We start from the raw sequence: 14,446 nt of genomic DNA on the forward strand, positions 1-14,446 counted from the left end.
GGATCCCTGGAGAAGTGGGGAGGGCCATTTCTCTCTGATCCTGGGCGTTTACTTAGTCTATTTTCATTTAAAATGTTAAGATTGCATTTTTAAATTTTCTAGCAGAAACCTCCTGACTTGCACTGGTGCCTGTCCCCTCCGAACCGTGGTCTGAGCCCCTTGCTCCCCCATTCTGGTGCCCAGAGGCCCAGGCTGGGCCTGTGCTGGGGGTCCCTAGTCTAAGGGGGCGGGTGCTGCGCCCGCGGGGCCATTTGGCCCGGAGCAGCGGGCGGGCGGGCTCCTTTCTCCCCAGCTCTGTCCTTGGTGTGGCATCTCACGTCCGCCCACCGTCCTCCGTCACTGGAACGTGGCTTTCATCTTCCGTAGCTTGTCCTGAATCTTCCGAGAGTGCTTCTCGCTGGCGATCTGGTGGTAGCTGGCCCTGCTGTCTGCGGCCAAGACGGACACGTCAGCCCCGCTGAACCGCGCGATGCGCTGCTTGAGGCAGGCCTGTAGCTTGGGGTCGGGGGCGAAGGTGTAGGGGTTCTCCTGGAACGCGTGCACCTGGCTGGCCACCTTGGCTATGTTTCTGTGTTGGGGAAGGAACGAGACGTCAGTCTGAATTCTCATGAATTCCCGACGCGCTCCCAACGGCTGGAACCGAGGCTCTTCAAAGCACAAACTTGGACTTGTCTGTATCGACGAGGCCAGACCCCATTTCATTCCTCAGGCCTGTGGTCTGTCCATCCATCCATCCGTCCCTCCATCCGCTTTGCATTTCACCAATATTTACTAAAAATCTATGTCGCCGTTGGGTGGATGGAGGAGGTGGAGGCGGTAGACGTGGGTCATTTAAGGGGCATTGTTAGCGGTGTCTGGGTGCACGTCTCCCAGCATCGGGTTCAGTGACAGGATGGCAGCATGGGACATGCGGGCACTAAGTTTAGAGCAGGAGGTGGCTGCAGGTCCCAGGGGTAGGGGGTGCCCTGGGCTGGGGTGAGGGTTGAGTGAGGATTAGGGGGCCCAGCCCTCAGAGGAACAGGAGGGATGGGGAGGCTCTCACCTGAGCTTCTTCACCTGTGGGCCCCTCATCCACCTGAGCTTCTTCACCCCTGGGCCCCTCACCTGAGTTTGCTGCACCCCAGGGCTCCTCACCTGAGCTTGGGGCACCCCGGGGCCCCTCACCTGAGCTTGGGGCACCCCGGGTCCCCTCACCTGAGCTTGCTGCACCCCAGGGCCCCTCACCTGAGCTTGCTCCACCTGTGGGCCCCGTTGGTCATGGTGAAGCCCCCCGTCTCCAGCTGCTGGATGTGCATGGCCAGGAGGCGGGCGGAGGGCAGGGTGGGCTGGGCCCGGAAGCGTCGCCCTTCCATCAGACACAGGCTGTCGCTCTTCAGGAACACCTGGTGGCCCAGCCAGGGGCGTGGGCGCGGGAGACAGGCCAGAGGTCAGTCCTGGGCGGTCAGCCAGTCCTGGCTCAGCCCAGGCCATCCCGGTTGGCGCCCATAGTCCCGCAGCCTTCGGACTTACAACACGTCCAAATGCACCTTGGATTATTGGATTGGGCAGTGATGGGCAACCTTTTGAGCTTGGTGTGTCAAACTTCGCCAAAAAACTGAGCATAACTCGGGTAGTGTGTCACTTTGAGGAAAAAACATTATTTTGCAAATGTTTCATCCTCGGCATGCGGCCGCCTCAGTGGCCGCGTGTCATCAGAAATGGCTACGCGTGTCAGTGCTGACACGTGTCATAGGTTCGCCATCACTGGGATTGGGGATCGCAAGTCCCGTGTCTTCAGCTTGGACACCACGAAGGCCACAGTGACCCCCTCAGAAAGCTGCACACCTCCTCCTACTGAAATGGCAGATTCCTTCCCTAACCCATTCTCCCATGGGCTCCAGAAAAGAGCCGGGTGACCCAACTCCCCAAGTAAGACCAAGGCCGGCTACAGGGGCCATGTCTGGCGTTAACCGAGGACACACAGCCCTCCCGCCCGCAGAGAGCGGTGTCTGGGCTGGGCCTGCTCCTGGCAGTTGGGGGAAATGCCCATTGTTCCAAACGCTGTTTCCTCCCTCATGATCTCACTTTGTGAGGCCGTGAGCAGGCGGCCAGTCAGCCAAGCTCGGGTCCTCTGGCACCTGTACCCTGTGCCGCTGGCCCAGCAGGTGGGCCTCTGGAGCCCCTGAGCTCCCAGCCCGCTTTGCCCAGGTGAGCGGCAGAGGCCCCGTGGGGAGATGGGCACCTCGACTCTGAGGGGCCATGTGTTCTGGGGCCCTGATGCTGGCTCTGAGGGGTGCCACCCCCCAGCTGTGCCGATCGCATCCCCAGGTGGGCACAGTTGCCTGAAGCTCACGCAAAGCGGGAGTACCTCCACGGCTTTCAGCTCCTCCATGACCTCTGCTATCTTCGCAGGCAAAATTCTCCAGGCCTAGAACGAGAGCACAGGTGAGACCCTGCAGCGGGCTGGCGCCCCCAGCCCTCGGCACACACGGCCGAGGTCAGCAGCGGCCGGCCGCAGCCCTGGTGGACTCACCGGGCACTGCCTCACGGCGAGGTGCTCCAGGCCCCCCAGGATCTGCATGGCGGTCGCGAAGTTCCTCTGCTCGTAGCACGATTTTGCAATCAGCAAAAATTTGGACAGCAGGTTGACCTGCAACTGACACGGGAAACGGCGCCCTCAGCGGCTTCCAGTTACCACGGGTGGGTAGGGGAGCTACCTTTGATGCTGTGATATTTATAACATCGTGAATTAGGACAAACCAGGTGAGCTCAGGCTCCCTGTTCCTACATCCGGGCAGAAGTGAAGGTGGGTCAGTCTGTCACCTAATAAACTCCTAAGTTCCCAAAGGGGAAAGAAATAGAAAACTGCATTTATTAAGGGGCCTTGGGGTTGCCCTGAGGGCCTTGGGGTGAGGGACACGAAGGAGTATCAGAGAAGGCAAGAAGAAATTGCAGAGGCTGTCAGTGACAGGAGCGGATATGATCTTGGCTTCACGCTGGCCGGGGGCAGGGCCTGTGAACCCCCTGCCCTGGGAGACGGACGACGGGGCCCCTCAGGAGGGCCGCTCGCCGTGCAGTCGGACCCGAGGCCCTGCTCTGAGCTCAGAGCTGCGGAGGCGCCAACCTTGGAGGTGTGGCTGGTCACGATCTCGGCAGCCACCCAGTTGCTGACGTCATCTGCACTTCTTAAAAGCTGTAACAGGTACTTGTCCTGGACGTAATTGGGCAGAAATAGGCTGCAGGTTTTGGCCGACAGAGACTCGGAGGAGCTGGCTCTGGAAGAGACACGGGTGCGTGTCACAGCAAGGCCGGCGCTGGGGCCTGGTCTGGGCCAGGCCGGGCTGTGTGCCTGTGGAGGGTCTGGCTCCGAGGCCCATCCTGACACCAGCATCTCTCTTCAGACAAGAGTGTCCACGAGACACTTAGGTCAAGCTGCCAAGACCCTCCCGCCACCACCCGTCCCAGGCCTCCGGTGGACCCCTGCGGGTGGACACTCACTTCGGGATGGCGGCACTTTTGTCCATGACGCCCAGCGCCCGTGAGTTTAAGAAGTGGACGGGATGGCACCTTTGAAACAAGTCCTGCGGAGACAAGGACACAGACGGTCAGGGCACCTTTCCCAGGGACCTCACGCTCAAGGCAGCGTCCTGAGGGCTGTGGGGGGAGAGGGGGGTCACCTCTGCATTGCCTGCCCTGTGTGCTGTAGGGCTCGGCCCCTGCCCTGTTGTGATCGGGCTGGGTCTCTGTCACTGCTGTCACCTGTTGAGTGACCTGGGGTACCAGGATGGTGAGGGGCCGGGAAGGGGATGCTTGGGGGCTGGGCCCAGGGGGAGCAAAGGGCCTGGAGGTGCCTGAACCCCTGGGTGCTGGGGCAGATCCAGGAGGGAGGAGGCGGTACCCAAGGTGGTACCCATGGCGGTCCAAAGGGCACCCTCTGGTGCTTGAGAGGTGGGAGTGTTGGGGGCGCAGGAGGGTGGGCAACAGGCTCTGTGTGCCTTGTGCACCCAGAGCCAGAGTCCCTTCTGGATCCTTTTTGGGGCACCCCTCCCCCCGGCCTGTGCACCTGTCAGCCAGGCTCCCTTCACTGCGTGTCCGTGTGCCCCTCCAGCAGACATCTGTGGGGCCGTGGGGACCCCTGCCGATGCCCCACCGGTGAGCCTTGTGGGACCTGCCTGCCTCCAGCTGCTGGCCCTCACCTGCTGCAGCAGCGTCAGCTGGGTGAAGAGCTGGTGGGTGCTGTACTCCGTCAGGAAGTAGGGCCCCTTCTCGCCGGTCTTGGCGTAGGGGCTGCAGAAGTCCTCGAAGAAGCAGGGCTTGGGCAGGGCGGACGCGATGGTGTACTGGCGCTCCTTGTGGTGTGGCAGGGCCAGCCCGTTGCCCCGGGGCAGCCTCCAGGGGAAGCTCTGCAGCGGGGGGGTGGGGGTGGGGGGGGGAGGACCCAGGCCCAGGACCCTTCAGCCGGGCTCAGCTAGAGCCAGAGCACACACATCCCTCCCACCTGCGGCCGCGTGGGCTCCAGGACCCCTTCCCTGGCTAATTCAGGGGGTCTTCCATAGATAGGCCACTGAAGTTTGGGGCTGCCCCACACGCTATGGAAAGGGTCCCTCAGTCCCTGTGCTTGTCCCAGGGCATTTCCTGACAATGCTCCTTCCACCTGGATCTCTGGTCCAAGGGCAGGAAGTGAGGTCATCTTAGTGCCTGGCCTGGCCCCTCTGCTGTCCTTGCCCAGGATGAGAGGGGACAGGAAGTGCCAGCCCCACAGGGCTGGTCCCAGGATTGGCAGGCAGCACCGAGTATGCGTGCTTATGTGCCCGTGTGCACATGTATGCATATGGGCATGTGTACGTGTGCATGTCTGCGTGTGGGTGCGCAAGCACACTGGGTCCTCCAGGCTGGGAGCAGCACCTGTCCCGGGAGGCCCGCCCCTGGGAAAGGCCCCCACCTTGCGGGAGATGCTGTCTTCCGAGAGCCTCTTACAGAGGGCGTTGAGGGATCTGGTGGCCTCCTCGGTCTCCTTGGGGTCCTCCAGGTCTGTGCTGTGTGGGGCGCCCTCGGTCCGCCGGTCTGTGCCCACCTCCAGGAGGCCCAGCAGGTGCTCCACGGAGCCGTCCAGGGGCAGGACCTGGACAGAAGCAGAGGGGTCAAGGCTGTGTCCTGGGCAGGTGCTGGCTACCACTACCGAGTGCTGCCCGGCGGTCACCTTGGAGGAGATGAAGTCCTCCAGCCGCCCCAGCAGCCCGGCGTTCCTGGTGAAGTCCACGGTGTAGCAGTCTTCCACCCAGGCCTGCAGCAGGCAGAGGCTGCGCTTGTAGATCTTGGTGAAGGTCGAGGTGGGGTCCTCATGGGCCCTAGAGGCAGATGGCCAGACAAGGGTGTGTGTGTGTGGAGTCTGAATGCAGCTCTGTCTTCAAGGGGGTGTTTTAGCCCCTACCCTGCCCACCGGGGACAGGAGAGAGGCAGCAGCCACCACACAACAGGGGCCCAGGGCTCAGCGTCACAGGGCAGGACTGGCCCTCCTGCCACCTCCAGAGCCAGCGCCCGGGACACCAGGGGGCAGGAAGCCACGGGAGAGCGCTCGCTTCCCAACAGGCAGGTGGGAGCCTGGCTCCACAAGTGGAGGGAATTGGGGGGCAGGTTGTCTCCTGTGAGCCCCTCCCCCACAAGGATGGGCCGAGACTGCCAGGGCATACAGCCTGGTGAGGGTGCACAGAGGTGTGGGGAGGGGGCTCACAGCCAGCTCAGAGAACAGCCAGAGTGCATCCACCCACCACCCACCACCCCTTTCCTCAGCACCCTAGCTCCTCGGCTCTGGGTGAGCTGCAGGGCCCTCCCCACTTGGGGGTCGCCTGGTCTTCTCACTTGTCCCTGTCCCCGCCCTCTGCCTCCCCCATTGCCCTCCAGTGGCTCTCCAGGCGAGGCCATGCTGGCTCCCTTCTCTGCGGCAGTGACCCCCTGGCCTCCTCCATCCTCCCCTCAACCTTCTCCAGCCCTCCTCCTTCCTTGTCGGGGTCAGCAGACGGTAAGCGGCCACGGGGGGGCGTACCTGGACAGGGTGCTGCTGAGGCGGTCGAGGAGGAAGTGCAGGAAGTCCTGGGGTGTGCAGAAGTAGCGGAAGGTGTACAGGAACTGCTGCACGTAGCCCTCCAGGAAGGCGTCGCTGCGCAGAGGGGCCTGTCAGACCGGCAGGGCCTCCCGCCTCCCCTCACCTGTGCTTCAGGTGAGCGGGACGCCCCTTCCACCCACAGCCTTGGCTAGCGGTTCGGGAGTAAGTGTGTGCGTGAGCGAGTGTGAGTATGGCTGTGTGTGAGTGTGAATATAAGTGTGGTGTGAGTGTGAGTGGCCATCACTTTTTAAGGCCCACCTGTGAGTCTCCTTCTAGAACCTATTCACACACTGAGCACGCACAGTCACCGCCCCAAGGTGGACATCCCTGCATTAGGAAAGAGCAGGTTGTGCCCCAGAGCTCTGCGTCATTAGGGGGGAACCAGGCAGGGGTGTGTACGACGGTCCCCACCCTCAGGGGTGCCCCAGAAAGCCTGTGTGTCTGTGACCGAGTCTGGGAGTGAGGAACAGGTGGGGTCCTGGCAAGGCTGCCTCCCTCGCCACTGCAGGAGGAGCTGCAGGTGACCAGCTACCTGGCCAGCCCAGGGCCTCAGTGGGCTGGGGACACGGAAGGCTCAGGCCAGGGACCAGGCAGCCACCAGCCCAGTTTGCCCTGCAAAGAGGGGTCCACTCATGGGTCTCCAAAAGCCAGGCCTGGGCGGGCCCCTCCCCCTCCCACCCCTGGGTGTGGGCCAGGCCGTCGGGTTAAGAGAGCCTGCCAAGAGGGCCGTGCCCGGGGCCAGGTGGAGCCGAGGGGCCCACGCAGGACACGGTGCATCGATGGACCAGGTGGGCAGAGGGGTGGAGGGGCTCTGGGGGTGACAGGTGACCCTGGTGTGAGTGGGCGGATGTTCCTGCTGCAGGGCGAGCTTATGAACCGGGTGTGCGATGCACTAAGCAGTGCTCACGCCCACAGGTGGCGGCTGCACACATACCCCAATGAGCCCCTGAGCCCAGCCCCACCGCAGTCCCTGGGGAGCGGGCGGTTAGGTAAGGAAGGGGTGTTTTGACTTAGTAAAGTAGGTGGGATTCGGGTGTGTCTCCGAGGATCCTGTGTGCATTTAAGCTGAGAAGCCTGCTGGGCAGTTAATCACACACTTTCCTCCAAAGCACCTGCTGGGGCCCCCGAGACCCAGGCCCAGACCCGGACCTAGACCTGCTGCCTGTGGCTCTGAGGACACTCAAGCCAGGAGCCCAACAAAGGAGCACGTGGCAGCGACCACACGTCAACAAGCCCGGGTGAAATTCATTCTCAATGAAAACCGTGCAAACCCGTCTCAGATGAGGGGAGGCGAGACTTCCCCCCCACCTCCTCCCTCTCTGAGGGGCTCGTTTCTTTTTTTTTGTCTCCCTTCCGCTCTCCAAGGCCTGACAGGTGACGGGGGACACCATGCCCCCTCTAACCCCGCCGGGGACACGGCGGCTGCACCTGGAGTAGAGGTAGGCCATGAGCCCCAGCGGCGTGCCGGCCTGCAGGACGCGGGCCTTGCGCTGCCGGCCGCTGCGCGGGTGCTTGCTGACGTTGTAGAAGATGAGGGACGAGGACTCGTCCAGGGGGCTGAAGTCCAGCGTGTCGCAGGGGGCCGAGGAGATGTTCACGATCACGGGCAGGGCGCAGGGCTCCAGGCCCCACCGCTCCGCGTACACGACCTGAGGGGAGAGCGGGTCAGTGTGGTCCGGCCGAGCTGCGCCCCCAGGTGTGCGGGACACTGGTCCCCGGTCACCCTGCCACTGACCCCAGGCGGCGGCACGGCTTGTGGCCCCTCGGAAGTCAGGGTTTGTTTCTACAATGGGTTTCCAAGGTTGTAACTGCAGGAAGCCCACGCGGGAGGGGGTGCGGACATGCAGGGCGACTCGCCTGTAGGTACTTCTTGACCAGTCCGAGGAACTGCACCTTGGACTTCATTTCTTCCAGCTGCCCCTTCAGCTTGGACAGCATCGTCTTCACCTCGGAGCCTGGGGGCAGGGCAGAGTCAGCACCCAGCGGCCCTGGCCCAGGGCAGGGCGGGGGGGGGGGGGCGTGCGACCCTGAGCACCGATGACCCTACCTTTACTCCGCTTCTCCTTCTGTAAGAGTTTCTGGTAGAACTTGAGGGTCTTCCGGTAGGTTCTCTTCTCCATCATGAGCTGCTGCTCCAGCTCCTAGGGAGGAAAGAGCTGCTGGACCCGGGGCCTGGCTGTGCGGCCTCAGCCCACGGGACACGCTTCCCTCTGTTGTCCTGGAATTCACATTTCAGCTGGCCCCACGCAAAATGCAAGCATGGAGAACACGCTATGGCCTACGGCAGGTGCACTTACTGGGCGGAGGGGGGGCAGGCACTGCCGTGTGAGTCCTGACAAGTGGACAGCACACGCGTGCGCTCAGTGCCCCACTCACCCAGAGCCCCGGCCTATTACACTCTTGCTCTGTTTTGAGGCAGCGAAGGTGAAATGTGTCCACTAGCGGTTTTTTACTTTCGTGTTTTCCTGAGGCTCCTGTTCTGAAGCCGACGCAGTGGGTTCTCAAGGAGAAATGTGAAAAGGTGGCTACAGGCAGGTCTTCCCCAACCCGTTACCCATGATGCAGAGGGCCCAGGAAGCTCACCTGCCTGCACTCAGGTTCCAAGAGAGACGTCTTCCCAGGAGAGCAGGAAAAAGGAAGGAACGAGGTCACTGCTGGTCACCTGCCCCACGGCCTTTCCCCCAGGCCCCCTCACCTCCTGCAGACCGTCCCCATAGGGGCCACCCACACAGTGACAGCAGGGCCCCGCGTGGCTCCCTGGGGGCTTGTCCAGGGTGGTGTTCCAGAGACGGGAGGCCCAGGGGTCCCAGCCATAGGCTCACAACCCAGTAAAAATGGATGCTGCCCCAGCAGAATCTTTGATCTGAGCTGGCCTCAGTCCACTTTCTTTTTTTTTTTTTTTTACTTTTTGAGTTAATCCTCACCTGAGGATATGTTTTCATTGATTTTCAGAGTGGGAGGGGGAGAGAGAGAGAGAGAGAGAGAGAGAGAGAGAGAGAAAGCTCGAGTGGTTGCCTCCTGCATGCTGGGGAGCAAGCCTGCAATGGAGGTACATGCCCTTGACCCGGAACTGAACCCGAGACCCTTCAGTCCGTGGGCCAGTGCTCTACCCACTGAGCCACACTGGCTAGGGCCTTTCCCTCATTTTTTAACTGGGTGTTCTGTTTAGTTGTTGAGTTTAGGAATTGTTAGCATCTTCTGTACTAAATTCTTATCAGACAGATGACTTGCAAATGTTTCCACCCATCGGCGGGAGCCCTTTCACTGTGTTGCTAGAGTCATTTGATGCACAAAAGCTTTAATTTTAATGAAGTCAGTTTGTTTTTTCTTGTGTTGCTTGTGCTTTTGGTGTCATATCCAAGAAATCATGGCCAAATCCGGGATGTGGAAGCTTTCCCCCTATATTTCCTTCTAAGAGTTTTATAGTTTTAGCTCTTAGGTTTAGGTCTCTGCTTTTTTAGCCCATTTCTGTCTATGGTGTGAGGCCAGGCCCAGCTTCATCCTTTTGCATGTGGACGTCGTTTTCCCAGCACCACTCGTTGAAGACCGTCCTTTCCCCATTGGGTGGTCTTGGCCGCCTTGTCAGAGTCATTTGACTGCAGATGTGAGATCATTCCTGGGTTCTCTGTTCTGTTCCACGGACCCTGTCTGTCCCTACGCCAGAACCACACGGAGTTGGTTACAGCAGCCTTGCAGTAGACGTTGAAATCGGAAGTGTGAGTCCTCCGGCTTTGTTCTTTTCCATGATTGTTTTGATCAGTGGTCGGCAAACTCATTAGTCAACAGAGCCAAATATCAACAGTACAACGATTGAAATTTCTTTTGAGAGCCACATTTTTTTAAACTTAAACTTCTTCTAACGCCACTTCTTCAAAATAGACTCGTCCAGGCCGTGGTATTTTGTGGAAGAGCCGCACTCAAGGGGCCAAAGAGCCGCATGTGGCTCGCGAGCCGCAGTTTGCCGACCACGGGTTTGGGTCATTCAGGGCCCCTTGAGAGTCATAAGAATTCTGGGATGGGTTTTTCTCTTTCTGTAAAAAACGTCACTGGGCCATCTCTTCCGTTTTAACTCAGCCGCCTATATCCATGCCAGGACCCAGGCAGGGCCGGTCTCTTTCTGGCTGGGACTTAGCAATAAGCGAAGCTCAGACAGTGGCAGGAGGAGGATAAGAAACACACCGGGAAGGCTTAGCCGGCGCTGAAGAGCTGGGAGACACACTTTCCGGTGGCTTGTGGCTTGGAGACCAGATGTGACCTGGGCTGGGGAGCAGGAAGCCCGCCCATGGAGGGGTTCCCTCCCATCCACCACCCTGGGCACCACGGAAGCCAGGCCAGACGACTGCCGGGGCCCAGGCTGAGCTGCCTGCCACGGCAGGTGTTTCTCAAAGGGATGCTGCCGAGGGGACAAGAGCCTGGAGGGCTGATCGGCCGAGGAGCTGCACCTGCCACAGCCAGAGCCACTGACGGGGCTCGCCAGGACGAGGTGACCTCCTGCCAACTGTCGCCTGGTGACCCGGTGCTCTGCTAACCAGACAGAAAGGCCATTCCCTCTCCCAAAATGTGGAGGACACATGCAGACGAGCACGGGGAGGGCACGGCGCTCCAGCCGGGGGTGAGAGGGGCGCTGGGAATGGGAGACACAGGGAGGGGCCCTTTGTCACCTGAGAGAAGAACTCTTGCTTGGACTCAACCCCCTCCCCCAACCCCGTCGTGGACGGAGGCCCCGCACTCACGGGGGTTGAGGTGTCGGGGGCCCCACCGGCCTTCTGCCCCTCCAGCTCCTTCACGTAGTTGTGGACGTCGGTGCCAAAGCAGTCGGCCTCGTAGAAGGCGCTGCTCCAGCCGGGGCTGCAGCTCTGGAACTCGGCCGGGCCCGGGTTCGCTACTGGGCCACCCTCCTTGGGCCTGGTCAGCTGGGCCACTGCCTCCACGTCCGGGGTCCCTCTGGCCGGCTCGGGGCCCCCTGCCTGCGGCTGGTCCGCTTGGGTCCCAGGCGACTGCTCCTTCTCGGCTTTTACCGACTTCTGAGGCCGAAATCCCACCTCCAAGTTGCCCCGGGACAGCTCATCTGAGTCCATGTCGGACAGCGAGGCGGGTGGGCAGGGGGCTCTGCTGCTGTGAGCGGCCGGCGTGTCCTTCCCTGGACAGAGGACAGAGGGTTGGGGGCAGCAGCTGCAGGTCGTGCGGAGGGTCTGCCACGGACTGTTTCCAGAGAGGCTACCTGCACCCGGTCGGGGACGTGAGGCCCTTTAGGGACCAGGCACCCCCACTTCTCAAGAGGGGCCACAAGGGTCCTCAAAAACCCAGCTGTCACATAGGGGCGAACTTGACAGTGGAGATTTGAGGGAACCCTCAACTGCATGCAAATAGACGGACACAATGAAGTGAGTCTGTCTGCAGAGGGAGGAGGGTCAGGACAGGTGATGCGTCATCCTCAGGCGCATGCGTTGAAAGGGGGGTGGAAGGGGGTGAGGGGCCCAATGCCACCTGGGCACCCACTTGTCACCTCACCCACCCCCCCTGCACAGTACAGACCCCCACGGGAGGGGGACAAAGGAAGCCTTTCCTGTAATGGTCCAGCCACATAGGGAGGGGGGAGATGAACCTGCCCTGGGAAGTGCCCCCTCCCCCCCTCCCCCAGCCCACATCGCTTACCTGCTCCGTGCAGCAAGGCCCGTTTGCTGGACGGTGAGCAACCGCTTCGTGCGCTGGTCTGGCCACCCTCGGGCTGTGACCCAGCCGCCTCCGAGGTGCTGCCACCAGAATGGAGGACACTGGAGCCTCCGTGACCACCCCCGCCCCCCAGGCTCCCCGCCCCAGACAACACCACAGGTTCCCCCTGCACCACCTTCCCAGGGGAACTTGCCTGTGGGGCTCCCGGTTATTTGCCTCCTCCAGCTGGTCCCTGAGCAGGGAGATGTGGCTCCTGGCCCCCTGTGACCCACGGGCCCCCCTCCCCCCCTAAGGGACCAGGTGCCAGAACCGAAAGCTGGGGAACAGGGTGGGCTTTGGGCCACGAGAGGGGCCCTCAGTGAGCAGCCCTGGTGGGGAGGGTGTGGAGCTGAATGCTGGGGTGAGGAGGGGCAGGAGGAGGAAGCTGCCGGTGAACACAGGGTCTGCCTCAGGGACCCGGGAGGGGGAGCCTGGGGCCCGCGGAGGCACTCACCTCCTGGGGGGCGACGTCCTCTCGTTCACCACTTTGAAAAGGTTCTGCAGCAGCTTCTCCCCCCAGTAGAGGTCACAGAACTTCTCGGATATGGCCCCGCAGAACGTGGCGTAGGTGAGATCTTTCAAGGCGTAAATATACTCCCCTGGTTTTGCACATCGATAGGGGCAAGTTAAAATGTGGGGGAGCAACTTTGGGGGTCCCCTCACTTTCTGCACAAATGAGGGCTGGGCTCTGAGACCCTCCTGGCTGCCCGAGGACCCATGGGGGGCTGGCTCTGCTCACCGGCTCTTTGTGCAGACAGAGGAGTGGGGCCCCTCTTTGTGGTGACTGAGGCCCCCCTCATGCCGACCCTCCGCCCGTGCACTGCGTCCCCCTGCCACTCCCTGGTCCCGGGGCATCTCTCGGCCCTGGTGGCCCCCAGTACCCATGATCAGCGCCTCCAGCCCGTTGTCCAGGTAGCCGTCGAAGGCGAACTCCTCCTGGATGAGGCGCGTGGCCTCCTGCAGGGACGGGCAGGCCGCGCTCTTCGGGACGGGCGAGGCGTCCACACTGGACGGAGACAGCTTGCGGTCTGCCGGCCGGGGCTGCTCGGGGTGAGCGTCCGCCGCACCCCGGGGGCTGCCTGGACTCGCCTTGGCCAGGGAGGGGCTGAAAGAGGCGGGTGGTGGGCCCTGGGGCTCCTGGCCGGGGCCCTTGGGGGCCTTGCTCCTGGGCGGCTTGGCCGGGTGAGGCAGGCCCTGGCGAGCTGCGGTGGGCTCTGGGGTGCGGGGCCCCAGGCCTCGGGGAGAGGCTCCAGGGGGGACCCGCTCCTCCAGCCCTCGCTCCTGGGGCATCGCTGAGGAGGTGGGAGCTGGGGGGCAGGGGCTTGACTCTCTTGGGGGTCCCGGGGCTGTGCCGCACGATCGGGGACCAGGCGCCCTCTGGTCAGGTGTCTCCAAGCTGGCGGCCACTGCCTGGGCCTCAGGCGCCTTCTTCTCATCGAGGTCCCCGTCCAGCCTGCCTTCCCTCTCCTCTGGCCTCTCTGCCGGCCCCGAGGACCTGGCCAGGACCTCCCTGTGAGCAGGAGAGAGCACTCAGGAGCGGCTCCGGGGCCCAGCCGGCTCCTGGCCACACCTGCCACTCACCTGGCCGCACCTGCGTCTGGTGCGAGGCCGACGGGCGTGACGTGCGTGGCTGGGGCGGTGGACGCTTCGGGCGGCTCCAAGGCCCCCTCGCAGCAGGAGGGCGGATCGGGCACAGGCCCCTGCACAGCCATGAGTCTGGTGTCACCGCTGACCTGCACGAAGCCTGGACAAACTTGGGGTGAGTGTGGGTGGGGGGGGGATGGCTCCTCCAGCTCTGAGGGGGTGCTGTGACCCCTCTCACCATCCCCAAGCGCCCGGGGACTTCCCAGCAGAAGGGGAAGGGAGACGTCATGGAGGCTGAGCCCAGGGCTGCTGGAGCTGGGAGGGAGGCTGGGACGCTCCTCAGGGAGGGCTCGGGCCATGGAAACCCCGAGGACCCGGCCACAGGCAGGATGGGATCGGTGCCGTGGGGACAGGGCACAGTGGGCTCTGGAGGGGACGGAGCAGGACAAGAACTAGGGGGTCGGCGATGTGAACACAGGAGGGGGTGGGAGAGGAGGCAGATGGGAGCTGCTGCTCTGGTGGCTGGTAAGATGGGAGAGAATTTAGAGCCGAGGCCTGAGCAATGGGGCGTTTAGAAGAGACTGAGGCCGGGGGGAGGCCAGTTGGGGGTCCCGGTGATGTCCAGGTGCAGTGTCACACCCTGGTGGACAGCAGGGGCCCCGGGGCAGGATGGCCTGGTCCCGGGGGACCCACCTGAGCTGGACCCGGGAGCTGGCGCTGCGCTGGGGGTCAGTTCAACCACCGAGAACACATTTTGGAGACTGATGGTCTCTTCCTCCTGGTAAACCTGGGGCAGAAGGACACGGGCCCCCAGGGAGGTGACACCAGAGGCCCAGGGCTCGCGCTCAACCCCTCGCTAAGCCTCAGCCGCCTCACGGAGCCTACGGGCACCCGCATCCAATTCCAAAGCTTTGGTGGTTTCTAGGGCACAGGAAGGCTATGCCCTGCCCCAGACCCTGGTGGGTGGCGGGTGGCTGTCTGCTGACCCAGGGACCCTGAGGTGGCCTGCCCTGGTCAGCTGCCTGGGGAGCCGACAGGGACGTGTGTAAATGATGCAGCTAGCTGAGG

The 14,446-nt window shown here is 62.5% G+C and overlaps 1 protein-coding gene across 1 annotated transcript in view; it reads right to left on the reverse strand.

Moving 5' to 3' along the window:
• Positions 1-336: 336 nt before the first annotated feature.
• KNDC1 (kinase non-catalytic C-lobe domain containing 1) overlaps positions 337-14,446 on the reverse strand; it is a gene marked incomplete at both ends in the record, with an annotated part of 29,563 nt that continues 15,453 nt past the window's right edge. Inside the window, 20 exons of the mRNA XM_079792930.1 lie at positions 337-568; positions 1,225-1,382; positions 2,348-2,407; positions 2,513-2,635; positions 3,104-3,254; positions 3,478-3,560; positions 4,176-4,382; positions 4,922-5,101; positions 5,180-5,327; positions 6,023-6,136; positions 7,511-7,731; positions 7,940-8,037; positions 8,130-8,223; positions 8,666-8,695; positions 10,816-11,222; positions 11,738-11,835; positions 12,249-12,393; positions 12,676-13,304; positions 13,376-13,538; positions 14,072-14,165. Coding sequence (XP_079649056.1) covers positions 337-568; positions 1,225-1,382; positions 2,348-2,407; positions 2,513-2,635; positions 3,104-3,254; positions 3,478-3,560; positions 4,176-4,382; positions 4,922-5,101; positions 5,180-5,327; positions 6,023-6,136; positions 7,511-7,731; positions 7,940-8,037; positions 8,130-8,223; positions 8,666-8,695; positions 10,816-11,222; positions 11,738-11,835; positions 12,249-12,393; positions 12,676-13,304; positions 13,376-13,538; positions 14,072-14,165 — 3,435 coding nt within the window. The remainder of the gene's footprint in view (positions 569-1,224; positions 1,383-2,347; positions 2,408-2,512; positions 2,636-3,103; positions 3,255-3,477; positions 3,561-4,175; positions 4,383-4,921; positions 5,102-5,179; positions 5,328-6,022; positions 6,137-7,510; positions 7,732-7,939; positions 8,038-8,129; positions 8,224-8,665; positions 8,696-10,815; positions 11,223-11,737; positions 11,836-12,248; positions 12,394-12,675; positions 13,305-13,375; positions 13,539-14,071; positions 14,166-14,446) is intronic.

The sequence above is a fragment of the Cnephaeus nilssonii genome (assembly GCF_951640355.1).
Source record: "Cnephaeus nilssonii genome assembly, chromosome: 16".
NCBI classification, from domain to species: Eukaryota; Metazoa; Chordata; class Mammalia; order Chiroptera; family Vespertilionidae; genus Cnephaeus; species Cnephaeus nilssonii.